General features: G+C 41.1%; 1 protein-coding gene across 1 annotated transcript in view; it reads right to left on the reverse strand.

Annotated features, from left to right (window-relative positions):
• Nucleotides 1-5,104: 5,104 nt before the first annotated feature.
• The window catches only part of TMEFF2 (transmembrane protein with EGF like and two follistatin like domains 2), a 937,676-nt gene continuing 917,601 nt past the window's right edge, over nt 5,105-25,179 (reverse strand). The window contains exon 10 of the mRNA XM_078680410.1: nt 5,105-5,497. Coding sequence (XP_078536536.1) covers nt 5,401-5,497 — 97 coding nt within the window. The 3' untranslated portion in view covers nt 5,105-5,400. The remainder of the gene's footprint in view (nt 5,498-25,179) is intronic.

A 25,179-nucleotide genomic window follows, 5' to 3' on the forward strand; every position in this document is an offset into this window, starting at 1 on the left:
GTCAACAAGCAAACCAGTAAGCACGGCCCTCCAAGTCCATGATGCAAAGGCAGTCAAGTCTGCCCTGTATGGGTCAGAATTGTGGGGTTTTGACAATTTAGAAGACCTCACTGGATCTGAGCACAAGTTTCTGTGGAACCTGGTATCACTACCCCAGAGCACTCCAATTCATTCTCTAATGTTGGACATGGGCAGGAGACCGATTAATGACATTGCTAAGCTCTGCCCGTTGTTGTTATGGGTTAGAATCAGAGCAGTGCCAGAATTTTCCTCTTACGCAAATGCCTTGATAGAAGTAACCTGCCTTGATAAAAATGAAATCAGCTGGTTGCGCAATATAAGGAGGCTAGTAACAGATATTGGGCTAAAGGAAGCTTGGGACAACCCTATTATATCCCTGCTGCTACAAAGAAAAATTAAACATCACTACTAGGATTGGGTCATTCTGATAGCCTGCCAGAAAATGTCCTGGGGTAGGCTAACAGCGAAATTTAGAATTCATAGGCAAACTAGCCACTTAGGGCCTGATGTCGGTAAATATCATTTACCGATTCTAAAATACCAAATTTTACCGATTCGGTATTTTAGAATCGGTAAATGATATGTAGCTAATGATTCCGTATATTTGACCAAATTGGTAAAATTTGGTAAATATTGATTCGGTATTTACCGAATCGGTATTCCCCATTCATTCCTATGGGCCTGGAGGCCCATAGGAATGAATGAGAATTACCGATTCGGTAAATACCGAATCGGTAATAGGGGGTAGACTTACAAGGGTGGCAGGGTGTCACATTGACACCCTGTTGCACCCCCGTAGAGTGCACGGATGCACATGTGGCAGACATACATGCCCTAATGGCATGTATGTCTGCCACATGGCACTGAATAAAAAGCGCAAAATTGCTTTTTAAAAGGTATTCAGAATTTACCACCAACTAATAGTTGGTGGTAAATAACAAATCCTTAAATGTAAAAAGCACTCACTTGAGTGCTCTCTACATTAAGGATTCGGTAATTTACCGAATCGGTATGTTAATAATTCTGTAATTTACAGATTCCTTAAGTTACCGATTCGGTAAATTACCGAATCCTACAACTTGGCCACCTACATCTGAAAAGCCTAATTCCGGTCGGTAATGGACGAAGGCCCAGATGTAGGTAAATCTGATTTACCGACTCTAGAATACCGAATTTTAACGATTCGGTATTCTAGATTCGGTAAATCAGATGTAGGTAAAAAATCGGTAATTTATACCGAATCTGTATGATTCGGTAATTACCTAATCCGTATTTACCGATTCGGTAATTGCCATTGATTCCTATGGGCCTACAGGCCCATAGGAATCAATGTCAATAACCGAATCGGTAAATACCGATTCGGTAAAATTACCGATTTTGGCTTGTGTGCCATATGTCACACATACATGCCCTTACGGCATGTATGTGTGCCACATGGCACAGGTGTACATGCACAGATGTGGATGTACACTGGAATTCGTTATTTACCATGCAATTGTATTACATGGTAAATAACGAATCGGTAATGGCCTGTGGCACTGTTTGTAGTGCCACCTACATCTGGATTTACCGATTCAGTAAATTTACAGATTCGGTATTTTACAGAATCTGTAAATTTACCGAATCTGTAAATATACAGATTCTGTAAATAAAATGCCTCCTACATGTCAAACACCAAATACCGGTTGGTAACGGCCGAAATCGGACGTTACCGACCGGAATTAGGCTTCCTACATCTGGCCCTTAGAGCCTTAATTAGATCTAATCCTAATACCACTTGATAGAAAGCTGTATATTCACTTTAGGATTGGCTCTCTCCCTTTGCGTGATTTCCAAAGTGGGTGGCATAACAACACACCAGCACCAAGAAATTGTCCTAGGTGCAACTCCCACTCAGGATCCATACTTCACATTTTCACGTCCGGCTTATGCATGGCCTAGATCGAAGTGGCTAAAACCTATTTGCAGGCAAATGGGTACACGAGATTACCAGGCGGCCATGAGAATTTTAAAATCTGATGCCAGACCAGTGTTCACCTGTGCCGCTGGCAAGTTTCAAGGACACATGTGGCGCATCAGGCAAATAGTGCTGTCCGGAAAGTAATGTAGCTGTATTGGGGTTTTAAAGATGTTTGACAAATCAATTAATCATAAAGATGTTACAATTATAAATTATATGCTTTTATTGTATTTTAATCTTTTAAAAGTTGAAGCGTGTCTTATCCTAAAGCTTTTTAATTTCTCAAAGATAATCGGAGTAGTTTAAATAACTAATTAAAATAATTTATTCTATGATATTTACGACGAGATGTGAATGAGGATAACTTTTAAGGCATGCGGCTGAAATAAAGTATTTTGACATCCTAGAGATCTTCTGATATATAATCACTTTGCTTCTATAAAAGGGGAGGGGGGCTAGGCTACCCTGTCTTAAATAATTAGGGCTTCCAGTTTTATGGAATTTTTTTTTTACATTTCCGTTTATATTTATCCATATTTATTTTTTGCAAATTTTATCTGTATTTATCCGTATTTATTTTGGTCTTTGTGAAAAAATTAAGCTGAAATTAGTATATTTACACATTTTTTTAACCAATAAATATGCACTCATGCTTGAATGCCTGCCAAGTTTCAGTGCTGTGAACACCTGCTGAAGATAAATCAATGCACTTGTATGAAAACATGCAAATTTCAGTATCAGCCTTGTGTATATCTATTGCTGTTAAAGCCTCTTTTCCTAAAATTCCTTTCTTTTTTAACCCCCTTTCCTATCAACCCACAAAGCTATTGGCTTGGCAGTCATGGCAGACAGAATTTAAAATACAAAAAAAAAAAAAAAATCCGTTTTTAACCACATTTAAAAATAAATACAGACACAAAAATAAATGTTTTCAGTCTGTATTTATCAGTGATTATCAGTAAAAACGGAAAACAGGGAGCCAAATATATACTGGCAGCTTCTTTTATGATTTATTTGCTACTTACTATGCTGACCATATTAGTGTTAGGCATTTTCTTACTTATTGTGGCATGTATACTGCATACTAGAGCAAGATAGCTAAAATAAACATTTAAATCTTTTCTCGTGTCTCTGTCAGATCTTATTGTGGACAAGTACAAGTGTGAGAGCGAAAGGGTGTGTCCAGCATCTGCAATTTCTGAGAGGGTCGGAAGGGTTGTGTTCTGGGTTGTCTAATCACTTGTTCCTCTGTGAGTGAGTTGGAGAGCAAGTGAGACACTATAGCCAGTCGGTCCCAGGCTCATGAGTACTCAGGTGGGAGGATGACTCAGTCCCTGCCAACTAAGGTTCTATGATCCCAAGCATAGTTGTGTGACTCCACAGAATCCCTGCAGCAGTTTCTGTGCTGTGGCCCTCTCTGAAAGCAGATTGACAGGCGGATAGCATAGCATTGTCACTGAGGTATTGGTTCAGTTGGATTGAATAACATTTGTAGGTGATTTTGCCAAGCCAAGGAATATTGGATAGTTCTGTAGGGTTGCTATGCTGTGTAGACTTTTGAGGCTTTATTCTTTTGGAGGGTTGGTGAGCTATGTTACCCACAGATCATGGCAGTTTGGTGTAGACACAATATAGGAATTAACTGAATTTTTACTTTTGGCAGTAGAGAAGTTGGTGCCTCAAATTGGATCTTCAATGTGGATATTATAATATTAAAATGCGAAATGTTTGATATTCTAATGTTAAAATACATAATTATCACAGATGTTCAAATGCAAACACAAAACTTACAAACGTGTAAATACAAATAATGACAGTTGGTGTTACTGACATCTAAACACAATGTATGGGTGGAATTAAGTTAAATATCTTCCCTGTACTAAGATTGTCTAAGGTTTGCTTTCAAGGTTGTTCAAGCCAAGAATCTGTTACAAAAAAGCACTGTTTTTGGGCTGCCTGCTCTCCCTGGTTTCCCAAATGTGATCATCAAAACCGGGAGAGGAGTCAGTGTTGTTAATAGTTTTCCAGGATCAAAGAAACGTATGTGACTGAATCACGTTTACAAAAACAGCGAGACTATTATGTGAGCATATGAATGTACTATGGAATATCGAGCATAGGAATATCTTAGTATCACAACGTGGTGGACAGAAAATCGGGCGACCAAATATTTAAAGGTAAGTGCATATAGAAGTATAAGTTAACTATTCTTAACTCCACATCTATACACTACGAAGATATACATTTCGTCAAGGTATAGATTTATGGAGTTAGGTATAGAAAATCTCCACTTACCTTTTTAAACTTCAGCTACAATATTCTGGTCACAATATTGTGTACCTTTGAGATTCCTATCTCGATGTTCTGGTGGATATCTGAGAATATCGTGAGTACGTAAGTGCATAAACAATTATGCAAACTCCAGTCGAGAAAAAGCATGTGAAGCCCTTGGTTCAGAGGGAAGGAAATTCAGAACCTGGCAGAATCTAGTGCACCAAAACAATTCCGCAGCAGGCGTGCCGTAAAATGTCTTTTCCAATTATGTATGGTTGTTTTTTATTCTGAGCAATGATTTTGTGGTTGACATTTGCACTGAAACACATTTGTTCTGAACAGTCAGAGACACGTATTCCAAAGAAGCTACAACTTGAATTATTTGATCAAAACGTCTGATTTTCATTTTACCTTTACAATTACAAAATGTCCATTGCTTATGGAAGAGTGAACTTTTTTTTACATACCCACCTCAAAGGATGGTTACTATTGGAGAGTATGCCTGCCCAAAATAATGAGACCGCCTTTTTTGTGTGAAGACTTAGATACAAGCTTCGGCACTACGGGTGAATAGGCCATGCAAGGAGAGAACCCATGCCTTCAGTTTGGTATGCCATACTGTTCAAAACATCTTCGGGACCATACATGACATCATCAGTGTAGATGAACCCGATCGCGAGCCGCCTAAAGGATACATGTATTACTTCTTCAATGTGCTATCTGACTCTGAAAGGTGTGACTTGGAGAAACACCTCCTTGTGAACCTGCTAGAACAAAACACACTGGTGCAACAACATTCATTCTTAGTATCAACAGTAACGTCGGAAACAGCAAATGTAAGAGTGACAATTTTGTTTCTCATCACTGAGTATTTATTATATATAACAAATACAGGAAAAGGAAAAAACTATATTGTGAGATATAAATAGTTTATTTACATTACAGAAAAACATCAAGACAATGTATACTATTTCAAATATATCCATACATAATCAAATATAGCTGTAGTACATGTTTTCATTGGTGTAGATTACCACAAATGCAAGGCAACATGTGTAGATCTCTTGTCTTAATCTTATCTCTAGAGTGTTCGGAGTCCAGACTCTGCCTGATCTCAGTTTTGCTGCTGGGTGAGCATGCTTTCTTCAGATCAGCCTCGTGGATGCTCTTGTTGTGTTGTCTGAACTGTAGTGCCCCGTGTTTTGCTTCTGTCTGTGGATTCTGTTGGTTCTGGGACATTTTCTGTTTAAAACAAAATATTAAGGAATTTTAAGATGTGAAGCAGTAAGGATTTTACTTGTAACAGTTTGATTTACGTTCTGAAAGAGAAACATGGGGTTCAGTACATTAGGAAACATGTTTTTGTTGCGACCCCAAGAATATGGCATACAGTTTGCATAGAAAACAGCATGAGTTTTTGTTTCTCAGTCTAGTTGTTGTTACAAGACCATAAGAATGAGCACTAAATTAGCGTTTCAAATGGTTTTAAGGGTGGCAGGGCAAAGGCGCCTAGTTCCACAACCCCGACCCCTACCCAAGCCTATCACAATATAAGTCTTCTTCACAATGACATCATTTCTCAAGGAAGTCATCTTCAAAATATATTTAGAACACACCCCTCTTGGTCACTGTACTCTGTCTTTAGCTGTTTCTTTCTTTATGATGCAAGGGAATAACAGAATAAAATTAATACAGTGCACTCTAGGGGCAATATCATTTCTTTACATGTACTTGAACAATACAGCACTTGAGGCAATGTGTCGAAAAGATCTCAATTTTTTTCATGCACTTTAAGCGCATCTACTGCTTCTCCTGCTCATCTCGCCTGGACCTGTCTACACACATGGCAATGCAATAGATGTGGCTTTAGAGGAATGTTGAATTTTAATGTGAAGCATTACAAGCAAATATCATAGTAATGAATATGTTTTTATGTGTGTTAGACCCGGGTTTTTCAGCAGGTTTATCCCCTGAATTTTCCTTTGTGGCCCTCTGTTTCTGACCTGTTTCTTTTGGTTTTATGGATTGGTGTTTCGATGATTGGCTGATTTGATTTACTAGTCAGTCCCTAGTAGAGTGGACTGTGTGTGCCCAGAGCCTGTAAATCAAATGCTGCTAGTGGGCTTGCAGCACTGATTGTGTCACCCACATAATCAGCCTGTAAATGTAACTCTGGTCTGCCATTGCAGTGCCTGTGTGCAGTCTGGTACTTCTATGTCGACAGGGCAAGTGCACCCACTTGCCAGGCCCCAACCTTCCCTTTTCTTACATATCAGTCACCCCTAAGGTAGGCCCAAGGTTCCCCTGGGTAGGGTGCAGTGTATGTGAAAGGTAGGACATGCCCTGATGTGTGTAGCATGTCCTTATAATGAAATACTGTCAAATTCGTTTTTCACTATTGCAAGGCTACCTGTTCCCATAGGAGAGAATGGGGAGCTTGTTTATAATATCTTATTAACATAACTACCCCTGGGAACAAGGTAGGAAAGTAGTATGCCTGAACTCAGAATTTTAAAATGCATCTTTTAGTGAGGGTGATTTTTACATTCTGTGTTTGAAAATACCACTTTTAGGAAGTAGGTATTTTCTTGCTTAGCCATCCAGTGTGCCTGTGCTAGGTTTGTGTATTGCATGTTTGGCTTTTAGATGATATGGGTTGGAGAGTGGCAGTGGCTCCAGAGAGCTTGAAGAGTCAGGGCTGTAGGGAAAGGACATTTCCTTTCACCTGAATGGGTGTGGTCTACCAAGGACAATGCTGTCTCCACCTCCTACCAGGAAGCTGCACCAGAGAGGACAGAACCGGTTTTGACTGAGCACAGGTAAGTTAAGGTAATACTTTATTGTACAGTTAATTAAAACCATTACAAACCATCATCAATTAAAACAGTTTCATGTTTAGAAGTAGCCATAACAAATTACGAAAATACTATGGTAAACTGTGAGTAGAAAACTGCTATTAAAATATAAAGCTAAGACTGTAAAATGTGGGTAAAATATAGGATTGGCCTAAGAACTGACTCGATTCTGTTCTGCCAATAAAAACTTTGCGGGGGTGGTCCTCTACCTAAATTGAGCTAACTTACATTTCCATTCCATCCAGTTAATTCTTAAAGCCCTTAATGAAGCCCTTAATGTGGCTGTGAATCAAGAAATGATCATCCGCATAAACTTGTGCTTGCTTATTCCAACCCAGGAGAGAATTACCCCATGTACTACAAAGAGAGCGAACGGTAGAGTAAGAAGAAGACAGAAAATCCCACCAATACCCTTGAAACAACAAAACAGTTGATTGCTTGAAGAACAAAAAGTTTCAGATAGGCATCTAGGCCATATTTATTTGGTTCTTGAACTCTGACCATTAACTGTTCAAGGTTTTAAAGTTTATAGCAGTAAGGCTAAATGAACACCAAGATACCAACTATTCCCTTGTTGCAGTCTGGTTACTTTGGCTCTTAAGGTACAAAGATTGCACTGGGTTCTGTCTCTGTCCTTCCTGCTTATCTCCTAAAGCAGGGAGTGGCCTTCTTCATGAGGATTTTAGCGCTAGATTCAGCTCTGCAAACAGGCCAATTTGACTTTTTCTGTTTATTCTTTGACTTTATTAAGGTGAGCTTCTGCAGCTTCAAGATATTTTACCAACCGGCAGCTCAGTTGGACTTTGTTCCCGAGAACCGTGCCAGGACTGCTTGCCTGCATGACCTTATCCTGTTTTTATTAAATAGAGGTCTCAAAAGGGTCCGGCATTCTTGTAGCAAATCCTTGCAGATGGGTGTACTATGTTTTCTTCGGCGTTACCACAGAGGCTGCACTTTGCTTGTGTTGAGGGGCGCAGCCAGGGAGCCAAATAATTTGCAAAGGGCAACAGTCCTAGGCGAAATTTCAAAAACTTTTCTTTTATCTTTTTAGTGAAGCTGGTCTGAAAATATGTTTGGGGCCTGAGTTTTGTGTAAGATTGTATAGTAAACCAGCCCTGTGCATGCTCCGACAGAGAGGCTTTGTCCTGTAAGAGAGGTTCTTTTTTTATGATGGTATTTACTGCTTTTTAAAGCCCGCCAAAGGTGCTGGGAGATCCCATACTTGACGCAGCCTCAACCGCTTGATTGCATCCTCCAGGTAAAGCATTGCGGGGCAGTTTTCTTTGGCTTGCAGTTCCTTCCACAGGAGAATGATGAGTGTTTTTTCTTCTCCCCTGCCTATTTTGTGCCAGCTTTTTAAATATACTCCTTTGCGTGCCAGCTCTTCCTTTGCGAGGCCAAATTCAAGCCTCATCTGCGCAGGGGATGTATACCCCGGCAAGCCAAAAATCATGCCCAGTGCTCTTGCTACCGTACCATCTACCGTTTCAGCATCCTTTCCTCTCATCGCTTCACTGCCGTAAGTTATAGATGGAATCAGTTTTGCCTGAATCACCTTTATTAGGGGAAGTAGGCTTGAGCGAGTGATCATGTTTTTTAGATTTCTTAGGGATACCGCAGTCATTATTCCTCTCTTTTTTATGGCCTTGCATTGTGGGTTAAAGTTGCCCTTGGAATCTAAAATGAATGGGCACAGGGCTTCTAAGCCACCAGAGGACAAAGGATTTTACTGTATAAAAAGAGGGGCCCAGACATTTAAATCACTTCTGGGAAATCAAGAGGAACTTTTGCCAAGGAAAAGAGCCAGAGAAGCTGAGGGGGAATAATGCCCCTGTGCTTTTTGCTGTCTGGGGTTGGCCTGCAGTGGCTACTTGCTGTCAAGGAAAGGAGAAATGGACGTTGCTGCTTGCTTTGTCCCCTGCTTGAGGAAAAGATCTTCAAGGGCTTGAACTGAGCTGGACTCCTGTTCTAGAGGTCTCAGGAACAGCAAATACCTCACCGTGTTTGTGGGCACCATCTCTGATTGTCTCTGCAGAAGAAAAGGGTAACCGACTCTGTCATCAAGTCCATCACAGGATAGCACAGCAGAGAGCAACGCCTCACTTCGCAATGCAACCCTGGTCTCACCGACTCCGTCAACGAGCTGCTGCTTGCACCGTGTCCTGTGGGCACCTAAGTCCGCAACACTTCACTACACACTGCAAGGACATCACCGACTCCGTCCCTGCCCGACCCAAACATCAACCAGCTCTGTGACTGCACCTTGACCTGCCAGCACTGAAGCGAGCATCATCTCACCCTTCAACGCAAGCCGTGGTCTCACCGACTTCATCAACGAGCTGCTGCCTGTACTGAATCGTGAGGACACTGCTTGTTTCACAGCGCAACCGCAACGTTTGCTCTGACCGACTCACACCGATGTGTTGTTCTCAACGAGAAAGATACTGTCTCTGAGTCTGTCAATGCTTTAGCTGGCCGGTATTGACACGGTCGGCTGAAATTGTTAGACTCTGTCATATTCAGTATGGTATTTTGCACAAGTACTATTTTTCAAGAGTTTTTCATGTTGGAGTTTTATCGTATTTGGTCATGTTGGTTTAGATGAAGATAAACTATTTTTCTAAACTGGCGTGGTATCCATTTGTAGTGTTTTCAATGTCTTATTGTATGTGTTCACAAATGGTTTGCACACTGCCTCTGAGATAAGCTACCTGCTCGTGCCAAGCTACCAAGGGGGGGAGCAGGGGTTATTTTAGGAGTGTATCCATCTCACCCTGACTAGCAGCAATGATCCCTATATGGACAAAGGTACCTACCTCTGCCAACCAGAGACCCCCAGTTCTAACAATGTGGAAGCAAGGAACTGCAGAATAATATTGGAGCAGGTTAAAAGGTCAGGTGACAGCTGCACTGTCATGGAATAGAATAGAAAGGTTTTTTGTATAGCTCATTGCTACCGGGAAGCATCCGAGCGCTGTGTGATCACTAGAGTAGGGCTGCCATCTAAGGAAAGAGCCAGGTTTTAAGTTGTTTACGGAAAGCTAAGTGGTTAGGTTGTCTGCGCAGCAGCAGGCTGTTCCACAGCCTGGAGGCATTCTACAAGAAGAGTCTGCCTCCGCTTCTGGCCTTCCTGACCCTAGGTACTGCTGCAAGATACAACTCATCCGAGCGAAAGCTTCTGCTGGCCTTATAAGGGTGGATCAAAGATTTGATAATAGGAGGTCCATTTCCACTTAGGGACTTATGGGCGATACACAGGGCCTTCAAATTGATTCTCTCCTGCACCGGTAGCCAATGGAGCAGGCGTAGTGCTGGTTTTGCAGAAATTCGCTTCTGAGTTCCTGTAAGCAGTCTTGCTGCAAAATTCTGCACCGTCTGCAGTTTTGAGATGACATGGTTGGGGCGCCCAAATAGAGGGCATTACCATAGTCTATTCTAGAGAAGATGAGCACTTGAACCAAGATTGTTTTTGCTTGATCTTGTAGTAGCGGCAGAACTTTGCGAATCAGTCTTATCAAGCCAAAACAAAGCGCGGTGGTTTTTCTGGCTTGCACTTTAAATGAAATATCATGGTCCAACCAGACACCCAGACATTTTATCTCTGTTTTCGGGATAGGCGCTGATCCCATGCAGGTTGGCCACATAGTGTTTGCTTTGAAGTTTAACTGATTGCCGAGTAACATGAGTTCATTTTTGTCACCATTGAGTTTTAGGTGGGAAAAACTCATTCACTTGGTGACCTCCTCAAGACAATGGTGGAAATCCGGGGGCCTATTGTTGGTCTGAGTCAAACCACCACCAGCTGGGTGTCATCGGCATAAGTAACTATATGAATCCTGAAGGGGGCCACAGTATCCACCAGTGGGGGCATATAAACGTTAACAAGCATTTGTAATGCAATAGGTCACGCATTTCCGAGAGTTTAGGCTATTAGCATTTTAAATGCCTTTTATTTATGTTTGAAAAACCAAAACATAAATAAAAGGCATTATCATTTACAATGCCAATAGCTCAAACTCGCATAAATGCAACACCTATTGCATTGCAAATGCTTGTTTAGTCAGTTATCGATGTACAACATTTTGAACACAGAATTAAACACAAACTAAAGAAGAAAGACTGTAGCTCTGAAATCTTGCTGCTTCACAGTAGATGAAAGTAAAGCTTGTTTCCCACTGCTGTGACGTAATTGCCAACGGAATAAATGCATTTTCAAAATTTGGTTCATGATAATGGATGGGTCAGTCAGTGGCCGAATGATATAATGCAGAGCGTGAAGAGGGACCCCCGATTCTTTCCTATCTCACCACTTTTCATGGGCCTTGGTATGAATGGCATCCCCCTCGAGAGTTGAGGATCCCCTGAAGTGTGGGGGCCATCCTGTGTTGAATAGGGATTGCCTTACGCCCCTGTGATGGGTACGGGAGCCATATATAACAATAGTTTTTAAGTATAAGCCTAGCAAGTAGTCACTCTTAATAAGATGATTATCTTGCCTAGTAAAGCAAAACTCATTTATCTTATAAGACTATTTAGGTAAGAAAATGCAATGGTTTCATATTCAGCAGATGCGTGATAGCAAGACACGAAAAAACATGTTATTGGAAGCTGTCTTGTTGTTGTTGCGCACATTTCAGAGTCTATAAACTGAACACGAAGACTGATAAAAGGTGGAAAGGGTGAATATGTCCGGATAAAACTTTGGACAATGGAATATTATTTTTTTTACTATGTGGGTTAAAAACACCTTGGGGATGATTCCGATCCTGGAAAAAAAGTCTGTACAAATCGTATCCGGAGCCCTCTCCGTATGACTTGTACACATGCCGTACGACCCGACGAGTATGATCCGGATCGGGGTATGAGGACGCGATCCGTACAGTCCATGTCAGGTAAGGGCGATTCGTACGGAAAAGCACACAATCACATACACACCGTACGGTGCGTACACCCCATGATAGCAGGGGTATGCACCGTACCCTTGCGATCATGGGGTGTACGCACCGTACCCGGGGGGGGTGTCCCGTACCTGTTTCGAGGCGAACTCTGCTTCTCTGGACGTTTTTGGCTCCCATAGAAAAAACATCGTACGGTGTGTACCCCACACGAATCATACTTGCCGGGTCGGGAAAAGCAGCCGGGAACCGTATGGATGTCGTGTACAGCAGATTCCGAGGGAGATTCGTAGGGGGATTTGATTCGTACGGTCTCTGTACGATTCGTACGGAGTCCAGCTCCTGGTACGAATCGTACTTCGTCGTACGTACAGGGGACGTTGCCAGGTACGATTCGTATGGGAAAATGCTCCGTAGGGCGCTATTCAGAGCGGTTTTTCCCGAATCGGAATCGACCCCTTTATGTCCACACTGCATAGAGGCCTGCCATATCAATACAATCTTACAGGGTGGTAATTCTAAGAACTTTGAAGCATGCTCCCCTTTGTAGACTATTTTTAACTTCATTTAGCACACAACAAAATACAGAATGATATCTCGCCGAATGTCTGACAAAATATAGAAAGACATAATATTGAGGTACAAAAATATCGGAGCATTAATATCGATGTCAACAATATCGACATCCTATCTATCCAACAAGGTAAGTTCAAAAATATCGCTGTCAAAAATATCGTTTTTTAAAAACATCGTTTTTAAAATTAAAAAATTGTAAAATAAATTAAATACGTAGAAATATAATAAACAGTTAAAAATATGTTCTAATATTTAAAATGAATAAGTAATATAACATAATTTAATAAAAAAATAATTAAACATACATATAAAATATAATATATATTCTTACTTAATAATCATTTTTAACAATTATTTTAATAAATTATAAATAATTAAAAATATTATACATTACAAATTCCTCTATACACATAAAATATTAACATAAATCAAAATTAAATAATTAATTTACTTTTAATATTTTTAAAATTAATTATATACTACATTAGCTATAACTATACAAAATATATTAATATAACAGAGGGAATAAAATACTATTATAACTCCAAAAAAACAACAGTAAGTAAAATGTTGGATAGCGTAGAGGTAAAAATTACTATTCCCACTCCAAAGAGTGCAACAGTAGGGAAAGTGTTGGATAGCGTAGGGGTAAAATTTACTATTACCACTCCAGAGAGTGAAACAGTAGGGAAAGTGTTGGATAGCGTAGGGGTAAAAAATACTATTCCCACGCCAGAGAGTGCAACAATAGGGAAAGTGTTGGATAGCGTAGGGATAAAAATGACTATTCCCACTCAAGAGAGTGCAACAGTAGGGAAAGTGTTGGATAGCGTAGGGGTAAAAATTACTATTCCAACTCCAGAGAGTGCAACAGTAGGGAAAGTGTTGGATAGCGTAGGGTAAACATTACTATTCCCACTCCAGAGAGTACAACAGTAGGGAAAGTGTTGGATAGCGTAGGGGTAAAAATTACTATTACCACTCCAGAGAGTGCAACAGTAGGGAAAGTGTTGGCTTGCGTAGGGGTAAAACATACTATTCCAACTCCAGAGAGTGCAACAGTAGGGAAAGTGTTGGATAGCGTAGGGGTAAAAATTACTATTCCCACTCCAGAGAGTACAACAGTACGGAAAGTGTTGGATAGCGTAGGGGTAAAAATTACCATTACCACTCCAGAGAGTGCAACAGTAGGGAAAGTGTTGGCTTGCGAAGGGGCAAAACTTACTATTCCAACTCCAGAGAGTGCAACAGTAGGGAAAGTGATGGATAGCGTATGGGTAAAAATTACTATTCCCACTCCAGAGAGGGCATCAGTAGGGAAAGTGTTGGATAGCGTAGAAGTTAAAATATTTAACAATGAATTATTAAATAAATCTAAACTATTTACACATAACAGTACATAATTATTAAAAATATAATTACCAATGAATAATTAAGTAAAAATACATTAATAATAAATACCAATTAATAATTAATTACCAATTAATAATTAATCACCAATAATATAATTAACAAAAACAATTAATTAAAATAAATTACTTAATTACATTTAAATTACTTCCTACCCTACTCCCCTATGAACTCACAACCCGCTACAGAACATAATTATCAATTAATCAATTAATTTAAATGAATTACCAATTAATAAAAACGTATTACCAATTAATCAAAATTAATTTATAATTCATAAAAATGATTAATTAGTTTAGTATAAGTGAATTACTTTCCACCCTATACCTCTATAAACCCACAACCCGCTACAGAACATAATTACCAATTAATCAATTAATTTAAATTAATTACCAATTAATAAAAATTAATTACTAATTAATGAAAATGAATTGATAATTCCTAAAAATTAATAATTAAATTAGTATCATCAAATTACTTCCCACCCTATTCCTTTATAAACCCACAACCCGCTACGGTACTAAAAAACAAAACTTAATTAAATTACATTAAAAATACATATTAAATACATAATAATATACATAAAAATCATATAAGAATCGATATTAGTATCATCGATATTAGTAACTGATATTACTAACATCGATAGCAACAAAATCGATATTACTTACCTTCAAAATTCTGACCCATTGATATTAAAAATATAGATATTACTTACCTTCTATATTCTGTCCCTTCAATATTTGAACATCAACATTATTGTATGTCGATATTTAAAAATCGATATTTTGTCTGCCTACCATCTCACCTGCACTGCAGACCCTCTATTGGCTGCCCGTGAAGTCCAAAACAGTGTTGAGAGTATTGGTGCATAAGCACAAAGCCACTTCTTCAATACTGTCTTAAACCAGGTCAGATCCCCTGATTCACGCAGGCGGCTGCCCTGTGTGACTAGTTTGTTTTGGTTTACGACAATCTTAAAACTGCTGGGCCTGATTTACAATGTGACTTCCTTGCTCAAAACAGACGCAGGACTTCTGGTATCGACTTGGGATAGTGTTAAAAATGTTCCAAAGCCAGGGAAAAAGCCTTCGTAAATCAGGCCGTTTTACTTAAGACTGTTAAATCGGGATTTCTCTTTTGTGTATCAATCTGATAATTTCGTACCAACCTGACACAAACTGAAGATTAAAAAAGGCTGGTGTAAGCCCATCTTGGGCCGTGAGCAAAGACCATGCTGGCTTAACAAAGGTTCTATCCATAATTGCAAGTTATTGCTAGTAAAAACAAGCGAATGCGCCAAAGGTGGGAAGATTGAGGGGAGTGCGGCTGACAGCACACTAAGCTTTTCCCTTGCTGGAGCGAGCCAGGGGCACCATGTGTTTGTAAGTTAATTACAAACATTTGGTGTCAAGCTTGCTCCCCCAAGGGAATTGCCAAACGTGCACGCGTTGCCATTGAAGGCAATGGAACGCGTGCACGTTTTTGGGACAAAAACGGAAGCGATTGCTAAAGGTCATTTTCCTATTCAGCGCATGCGCGCTGCGTAGGTGAGACCTAAAAAGGGTTGGGCCAAGGCTGAGCCCTGAGGGACTCCGCACTTGAGTGGGACCGGTTTAGACAGGGCTTCACCTTAGAACATCTGAAACACCTATCCTCCAGGAAGGATTGGAGCCAAGATAGCACCTTGCCAGACACTCCTATATTCCTGAGATGGAGAGCCTGGATTTGGTGGTTCACCATATAGAAGGCCGCGCTTAAGTCGAAGACTATTCTGGTGGCTGGCCTCCCAAATCAAGAATTGTCCTAGATTCCTCCACCACCGCCAATAAGTCGGTCTCGGTGCATTGGTGTGGTCGGAAGCCGGTTTGTGAGGAATGGAGTAGGTGATTGGATTTCAAGAACGTGGAGAGAGTATGGTTGACAATTTTCTCTGCAATTTTGCCAATTGCTGGGAGCAACGAGATGGGACAATAGTTGCCCAAATCTGCTGGGTCTAGCTTAGGTTTTTTGAGCAGAGCCTTTATCATAGCTCTCTTCCATTCAGGGGGACAATCCCTGACGTAAAGGAGGAGTTAATCAGACTGGTCATACTATGGGCTACCTTGGATGCTGCTGGCTTTAAGATGTTAAGAGGTGCAGGGTCCTGAGGTGACCCTGATTTTATCTTAAATAAGGTAGCTAAGAATGACTCCTGAGTCAGCAGTGTGATGGTCTCCAGATTGTACTTATTTCCAAACTGGTCCGCAGCAATCGGCTCTGGGATGTTATTGTCTTTTTGTGGCAGGTGCTTGAGAATATTGTGAACCTTGGTGGCAAAGATTTCTGCGAGTTCGTTGCAGCGTTTTCCTGACAGATCGGGTGCCATGGGGGAGCTGGGGTTCCAAGAAGTTTTTTCTGTGATCGAAAAGGCCTCTCTAGAGGAATTAGCAGCTCCTGAATTTTTTTCCGAATAATAGGAGCATTGGGCTCATTTTATTTCTGCCTTATAATTTCCAATGGCTATCCTTATATTCCTGTTTCTTTGCTACAGAGAAATATTTCCTCCATATCCTCTCTAGGCGTTTACATTTTTGTTTTAACACCCGCAACTCAGGGGAGAACCATGCGGTCTTATTGCAGCCTACTTTCTTCTGGATTCATTTCTTTGGAAGCACTGTTTTTAGTGATTCCGCGATCCAGTGTGTGAACTTCAGATAGTACGGGATAGGATTAGATTCAAGATTAGGTTCAGTATTTTCCTTTACCTGGATCTACTCTTCCAACGGGAGTTTGGACCAAGGTCTGACTAGTGTTCGTGTTGGGTGTGGGTGAGATACGGGGGTTGATGGGGCCTATATAGTGGCAATTAGGAAATGGTCAGACCAAGGTATGGGTGTGGGGGCTTTGGCTTTGAGGTCAATCAGATTAGAAAAGATTGGATCCAAAAGGTGGCCCTTGATATGGGTTGATTGTGAGATCTTCTGGTGAAGTTGACATGCCATCAGGTCTTGCGTTAGTTCGGTCGCTGATGATGCTAAAGGATCATCAAAGTACAAATTAAAATCTCCCAAGAGAGTAAAGTTAGCCGCGGTGCTGGCCATTGTCATACCAGTCTCCAGCAAGAATTTGCTGAAATGGCCCATTGCCCCAGGTGGGCGGTTAATAAGAATGCCTGAGAATGAACGTGAGGGGATAAAGTCATTAACAAAATGTACATTCTCACAGTCTGATAGTGGACTCTCTAGTAGTCTACATGTCAAGTGATCTTTATAGATTATAGCAATCCCACTGCCTATTCCCAAAATTCTGTCTTTCCTCTGGATTATATATCCAGGAGGAGAGTGCTTCAACCATATCTGGTTATGAGCTGAGGTTAAGCCGTGTCTCTGTGAGGAACATAACATGCCAGACATAAACATCCATGTGGGTTAATAACTGCCCTCCTCCCATTTGTGTTGCTGCCGGAGAATAGCAACATAAATGATCTAGTTAGCTAAGACACTTTCATAGTATTACAATGTCATGTGTGTGCCCCTTAAAGTTCAAGCTCAGAAAGCTGAATGAATAAACAAAATGATTACAGCTCTGGAAAGCAAACACTTTTTCTGGAAGCTCACAACTTCTTTCCAATCAAAACATGTACTTCTCGCCCCCAACATGTGGGTGAAGACAAAGTCCCTCTCATGGTGATGCCCATATAATTGTCTGGCAACTGCTGCGCTGTCAAGTCAAACCATAAAACATGCCTTACAAATGTCTGCCAGCTATGCAAATGGGCCACAGATACCTTCTCTAGGAAGAAATGTTGCGACCATGCAAAAACATGTAGCAAAGTAACATTTGTAATACTGAAGTCTTTGTCCTTAGAGGGAAAACAATACAACAATTAAGCCACACTCTCACTAATCCCTAATGTTAAATATAAATCTACCAAGAATAACAGCAAATGATCTTGTGATGCACAATATTTAACAAACAAGTACTCCTTGCAGGCACTTTCTTACTGGCAGCCTCGCTCTAATAACTGGAGTGAACATTACAAGTAAATCTTTATCAGTTGATAAGCTTCAAAGCATTGTAATATATGCAGATGAGTCTGGTAGTATGTATGCAAATGAGTTGGTTAATATCTATTTCTTATTCAGAAGTTGGCTTGCTCATTTAATTTAGATTTTTTACTTTGGATACAATAGTAACAAAAGGATACCGTATGAACAGGCATCCTGCATTTTAGTGAAGTACCTTGTGGTATGCTAAATATTATCTTTCCTGGAGCATCAGCCTTAATATATTTAAAGAGGTATGTCATCTAGCACCGAGTACTCCATATTTCACTCTTCTGCTGTAATTTAACATTACATAAATCATTTCTCAGAATATAAATAATAAATTCATGGGTGAATGTAATAGCTATATAAAAACCTATTATAATGATATAACCTAGGAGCAATTGCATCTTGCACCTACATTAAATATACTTGGAGATGTTGGTGCTTCTTTGTAGTGTAAGGCAATGCCCTCTATTAATGAGACAACATACCACGTCTTCTCCTATTTCTAGGCAAGTGTTTTTCATTGATACCGTGATCACAATCTATACCCCAAGCTTCTCCAAAAAGTAGCTCATGAGCTACTCATCGCTCTGCAAGTACCTCTCCTATGTGCAGCCCAGCCTACTAAATAAGAAGGTATTGGCTTGTTAAATTAATATATGTAAACCAAAATTCAAGATCAGAATGTATCTATTTTTAGAAACTCAGCTGCTCTTTGTTCCAAAATTACTGAATTTTCAAAATATATTTAAAGCTGATAAATCATGTAGTACTCAGGAGAATTATTCCTAATATTATTTCCTTTCTGCTGGAGACATTGCAGCTATGGCTTTTATGAATTACTCAACAAGAGGCATTACACTTTAAAAAAGTCTTCCATACATTACTGCTTTCCACCATGCCTAATGAACTGAGGTGATCACTGCTAGTAATCTTGCAAATGGTGGGCACTGATTATCTTGTCTGATGTTGTTACTATTGCATCATTTATAATAATAGTAGCTCAAGATGATTCGCATTGATCATAAGTAGTTATTTTTACAAAAAAAGTTGGAGGCCCCTGGTCTGGGCCTGCACACTACTTTTCTTGCAAATTCAACGAGGAGGAAAACACCAAACCTCCAATAAACAGATGACATAGTCTTACTACATCACACCATACTAAACCTCCAGAGGTCACTGAAAGCTCATTCTCGCTATTGCTCAGATAATGCCATCATCATTAACTTAGCTAAAATAAAAAAGATGATATATGGAAGAAAATTTATCAAGCAGGGTGCATGGTAAATTGAGGTATCCTTCTTAAAAGAGTGAAAAGCTTCAAAGGCTTGAGAGTGCACCTTGATGAAAGCGGTGGTAAAGGGGCACAAGAACATGTCCTAAAGGTTACTGCCCAACATCTGATGTGCTCAATGGGATACCTAAAAAAGAACTTGACTTGTCAAAACACCACAGCTCAACCGATGGTAGTCATGTGTAAATTGATGCCCTCAATTTTGGACGCAGCGATCATGTTTAAAGATCAACTGTTTGAATGACTTGAGAAACGAAAAAGTGCATGCTGTTGCTGACTATTTGCCCTCCTTGATTGCATTAGCCGAGCACAAATCAGGTTGGAATTCAACCTGACCAAACAGTATCTAGTGCTCCATGCTAAATGTGTTTCATATTGAGTAAAGCTAAATTTTTCTGAAACCGGCACAATGAACAGACGTCTGTGGGAGAACATTCATTAGCCAAACTTGGTGGCCGATTATGATGGCGGACGGACCTGAGTCCGTCCGCCACCATAGAGTAGGAGGGACCGTCCGCAGCGGCTGCAGCAGTCCCTCCGTGCAGATTAGGATGTGACCGCCAGGGTGGCGGTCACATCCTCAATCTTTAACATTGCGGCGGGTGCAGCTTCAAGATGCACCCGCCGCAATGTTAAAAATGCATGCACAGGATTTGCGTGCACAAAGCAGCAGGCACCGCGCGGTGCCTGTCGCTTTGTCCACGCAAATGCAGGGGGGTAACATAGGTACCCCCCATGTGATCCCCCCACCCCCCAGTCAACCAGGGGGCCCGCAACGGGCCCCCGAAGTGAAGCTCCGTATGCTTTTCCATGGCGGAAAAGCCGCCGTGGAAAAGCATACTTTGTACTCCATCCTAATATGGATGGTGGTGTCTGATAGACACCGCCAGCCATGTTAAAGCTTTTCCGCCGCGGTTGGAAGGCAACCGCGGCGGAAAAGCGGAGGACAGATTGTAAGACCCACCAGCCATCCTAATTTGGCGGTGGGTCTTTCAAGCCTCTGCGGTGGATTTCCCGCATCCTCCAGGCCGGCGGTGGCTTCCGCCGGCCCGGTGGATGCGGGAAATCCGCCATCGTAATAGGCCCCTTGGTGTGGGGTCACTAGAACTAAGCGCTGTCAAAATCTTGCAGACAGAGGAAATCATCAGAGTAAATCTCTCTAATCATCTGGGGGCAAAGTTGTTAATAAAAAAGGCTAACTTAATTTCAACTGAAAAAGATTCACAGAATCTAAAAACTGAGGTGCACGTTTGTTGGGCAGTAGATGCCTTTCCAGACTATTTGAGCCAACCGTTTTCTAATCGGTTCAAACATAATGTCATAAGACTGCTTTGGCCTGATAAAGCTAAGATGTTTCTGGTATGGTCACAAGGAGAGAGAAACTAATAAACGATGCAGATTATGCGACCAAGCGGATGAGTCACTGATTCATGTTACATGTATCTTTGAAAGATTAAAACCTCAGCGGCAGCTCAGGTTATGGCAGATGTTACGAGTATTAAATATGAGATCTTGCAATGCTGTGGTTCTATGCTTCTATTAGAAATTGGGTTGCAGTTTGACAGGGGTATGAGTTTTAGTCAAGCAGCAACCACAATACTAGTCAGGGTAAGAAGCAGGCAAACCCTAAATTACTCTATAGTCACCTTCTGGTAGCTTAGCACAAATCAATCAGGTTTAACTTATAGGTAATGTGTAAAGTATTTGTGCAACACTTCAAGCAGTAAAACAGTGAAAACACCACAGAAAAATATTCCACACCAAGTTAGAAAAATATAACTTCATTAAATGAATTGAACAAGACCAAAGCAACACAAATCCAAAAAGTAGAACTAGAGATATGAGTTTTTAAAGATTAAACTGTAAAATAGCACTTAGATGCAATAAGCGCTTACTTGGTATATCTGGTCGCACCGTACTGGGACAAAGACAAACGTTCAGGCCAACCTTGATGGAGCATGAGTCATATACAGGGACCTAGTGAGGCCAGCTAAAAAAAGTACCCTGATCCTAGTTGCATCAACGTCGAATATGCAGACCACACCCGAAGTGATGAGAGGAAGTTGATACAGGGTATGCACTAGTCCTGCGCCTTGCAGCAGTGACGATGCTTCGCCTCCGATGAGGGAAAAGCTGTGATGTGGAGATTCAAAGCTGAGGATGCTGTTGACAGATGTGGAGACCTTGTGCAGTGGTGGTTCACAAGGTGATGCGTCTGGGCTACTCCATTCAGCAGAGCCCATGCACTGGTTCTGGTCATGCAACAGGAGCGATGTGCTGGTTTCAATCCAAACACCAAATGCGATGTGCCTGTTCTGATCCAGGCAATGCCACTGATGCACCAGTACCACAAAAGATGTGTGGGTTTTCCTGAAGCAGGCACCTTGGCCTCACTTCCAACGGTCCAGAACTGGCATCACTTAGCAGGGAAGTCTCACAGATGGCATAGTCCAGGTGCAGAGCATGTAAGTTGGACGTCTTTTATGTCCTCAAGACTTCAGGTCAGGAGGCCAGCCAGCTAGCCCTTGGAGTCACTGTGGGTTAAAGGGATTCAGGTCCAATCCTTCTTACTTAGGGAGGGAAACAGCAGGCAGCAGGGCAGCACAGCAAAGCAGTAGTACAGTAAAGTAGCATTCCTGTGAAGTTGCAATCCTTCAGCAGTGCAACAGTCCTTTTTCCTGGCAGAGTCTTCAAAAGTCCAGAAGATAACTGAAGCGGTGGTGTCAGAGGTTCAATACTTATACCCAGTTGTGCCTATGAAGTGGGGTAGGCAAGTTGATACAGGTCTTTGAGGTGCACAGAGGTCCTCCCTTCCAACCTTCACTTCAGACTCAGTACACAGGGGTAGGCAACACTGTGTGTGAGGACAGGACACAGTCTATTTGTGTGTAAGTGAGGTTGGATTCAGCTCCTTCTTCCCTCTTCCCATCAAGTAACACCTAAGCCCATTGTGTGTGGATGTCTAGGGCAAATGTACAAAGCCCAGCTGTCATCCTTCCTAGATGTGTATCAGAGACAGGCAGCAAACACCAAATGGCTAAAGTGAGAAAATGCCAACTTTCTAAAAGTAAAAAAAAACATCTATATAAGAGTTTGCACTCCTTCCCTTTGAATTATTCCAAACTTCAAAACTTATATGTGAATGTGTGCGTCCAGTGTCTGTGGATCACCCCACCACAGTCAATAAACATGTATTAAAAGAAAGAGCACTCCTCTTGCGCAGTGCAACAGTGGGAGCGCAAGAGGAGTGCTCTTTCTTCTAATACAACTTTCTAAAAATGCCATATTCAGAACTGCAATTTAAAATCCAAATTCACCATAAGTTGTGATTTTAAATTGTGATTCCAGAGACACCAAACTTGAAGAATTCCTCGCTTTACAATTAGGAATTACACTTAAAACATGTAATAAGGTAATCTCAAGATTAGCCTATGGGAGAGATAGGCCTTGCAATAGTCAAAAACAAATTTAGAGATTTTCCCTATCAGGACATGTAAACCTTAAAAGTGCATGCCCAGCCTTTTAAATGCATTCCACCCTGCCCTTCGGGTTGTCCTGGGCCTACCTTAGGGGTGACATATATGCAAAAAAGGGAAAGATTGGGCCTGGCAAGAGGTTAATCTTGCCATGTTGAAATGGCAGTTTAAACTGCACACAGGCTCTGTAATGGCAGGCCAGAGTGATGTTTAGAGGGCTACGTAAGTGGGTGGCACCATAAGTGCTGCAGGCCTGCTAGTACCATTAAATTTACAGGACCTGGGCACATGTAATGCACTTTACTAGGGACTTCAAAGTAAATTAAATGTGCCAATTGGGGATGAGCCAAAATTACCATGGGGAGAGCACAAGCACTTTAGCACTGGATAGCAGTAGTAAAGTCAGAGAGTTTTAAAGCCAACAAATACAAGGTCAGAAAAGCAGAGGAGGTAGGCAAAACATTGGAGGGGAGATCACCCTAAGGCTGTCAGTTCTAACAGCTGCCTAAAGGGGTATTCATGCCATCATGTATGAAAGGGGCAGTTTTTATCAAATGAACTGCAATCTCATTCTCTGCAGTCCCACTAAGAATGAACTGATGAGTGGAAAAGCCAAAGCTCAGTCTACAGCGCCCTGCAAACACACTAAGATATAACCTCAAGATACAATTTGATACTAAGCACCGGGGGGCTTATTTATGAGCCCCTGCGTCACTTTTGCGCCACAGGTGCATCACTTTTTTAGACGCACCAGTGGCGTAAAAAATGCGCCATGTTGCGCCATATTTACGAAGTGAAGCATCTAGGTAGATACATCACTTCGTAAATCCCTGCACTACATTATACCTGCGCCAGGTATAATGTATGAAGGGTCGGCATTCCCCCGCAAGAAAGGGTTGTAGGAGTGGCGCAGCAAAATCTATGAGATTTTGCTGCGCCACTTCTAGGACGCCAATGCATCAAAACCTTATGCCTGCCTCATGGCAGGCATAAGGGTGACGCTGGCCCTTTCACATGGCGCTTGCCCCATGTGAAAGGAACATTGCTGGAGTTGCGTCAGGCTTGCGACACAACTCCAGTAATGTGCCAATTTTTGCGCTGAAAGATACGTCAGTTATACTGATGTATCTGTCCTTCCTTGCAACATGATGTGTCATATTGTAAATATGACGCATCATTGGTATCGCAAGGAGGGCGCACTGAGAAGTGGCACATTGCTGCTTTCACGCAGCGATGCATCACTTCTCGTAAATGATGCCCCTTGTGTTCTTTTGTCTGACTTAAACGAAGGGGCGGAACAAGGGCTGAGCAGACTGTTTGCTCAAAAAGAAGCCCCAGTGGTGGGGAGCCTTCAACATATGCCTTTACATAGCTACATAATACTAAACTTCTTTGGACTCTAGGTTGAAGCTGCAACTTTTTAGGAATATTAAACATATGTTTTTAATATTTATATAATGATTATGCACTAAACACTTTGGGATCTTTGCATAATAAAAGATGAATTTATTTTGTGTTTGGGTGATTTTGTTGTGAAGGGAGCTACAGAGAAATGGGACGAGGTGCACAAATGTGTCTGTTGCTTTTTGTAATGATTTTAATTAATTGAACATTAATAAACGTACTAATTTAATACTATCTCACTGGCAATATTTTGCATATTTACTCCTCAATGATGCCTAATATAGTCTGGCAGTCACCTAATCCTATACCATTGAGATGGCTCTCAGACAGTACAGGACTGTCAACACCAACCATGTTGACATGGTTATAATGAGCTAGGTGATTGCACCATCCTCAGCAGGCCAAGTGCTGTTGCAAAGCCAAGTCATCAACTCTGTTTTGTACATAGGTAGGTTACCCTTTAAATGAAGCTTGATGATTGTTTCTGTTATTATAAAGTAGGTATTTATAATTAGGGCCATGGTTCCATAGGAAAAGTGTTTTGTTTACTTGCCTATATCTTTGGTGCTGGTTGACGAATCTTCACAAAATGTTCATGAGAAAGCATGCCAGTGACTCTTGTTGCACATGGAAAGTTTTGTGGAGATCCGTCAAGCGGGGGCTGAGAAAAGGGGGTCACAAATATGAATTTCCCATGTTAATTCCCATAGGAGCTTTAGACTTGTAGCAGTTCGAACTGCTTGACTGAATTACACCAAATTTGGCAGAAAGGTAGATTTGGTTACACGGGTTATGCTTTAAGTTATTTGGTGTAAATTCATTCAGTAGTTTTTGAGAAATTTAATGAAATCTAAATTTGAATACCTGCAATCGCAGCTAATTCACAAATAATAACGTTCACGTGCACGGAACTGCAGAGGTCTGATTGAGAGCAGGAAGTACGGCCAGCTATTTTTGGACGCAGTTTCAGCCAAGTCCCA

Source organism: Lissotriton helveticus, chromosome 3_1 (assembly GCF_964261635.1).
Source record: "Lissotriton helveticus chromosome 3_1, aLisHel1.1, whole genome shotgun sequence".
NCBI classification, from domain to species: Eukaryota; Metazoa; Chordata; class Amphibia; order Caudata; family Salamandridae; genus Lissotriton; species Lissotriton helveticus.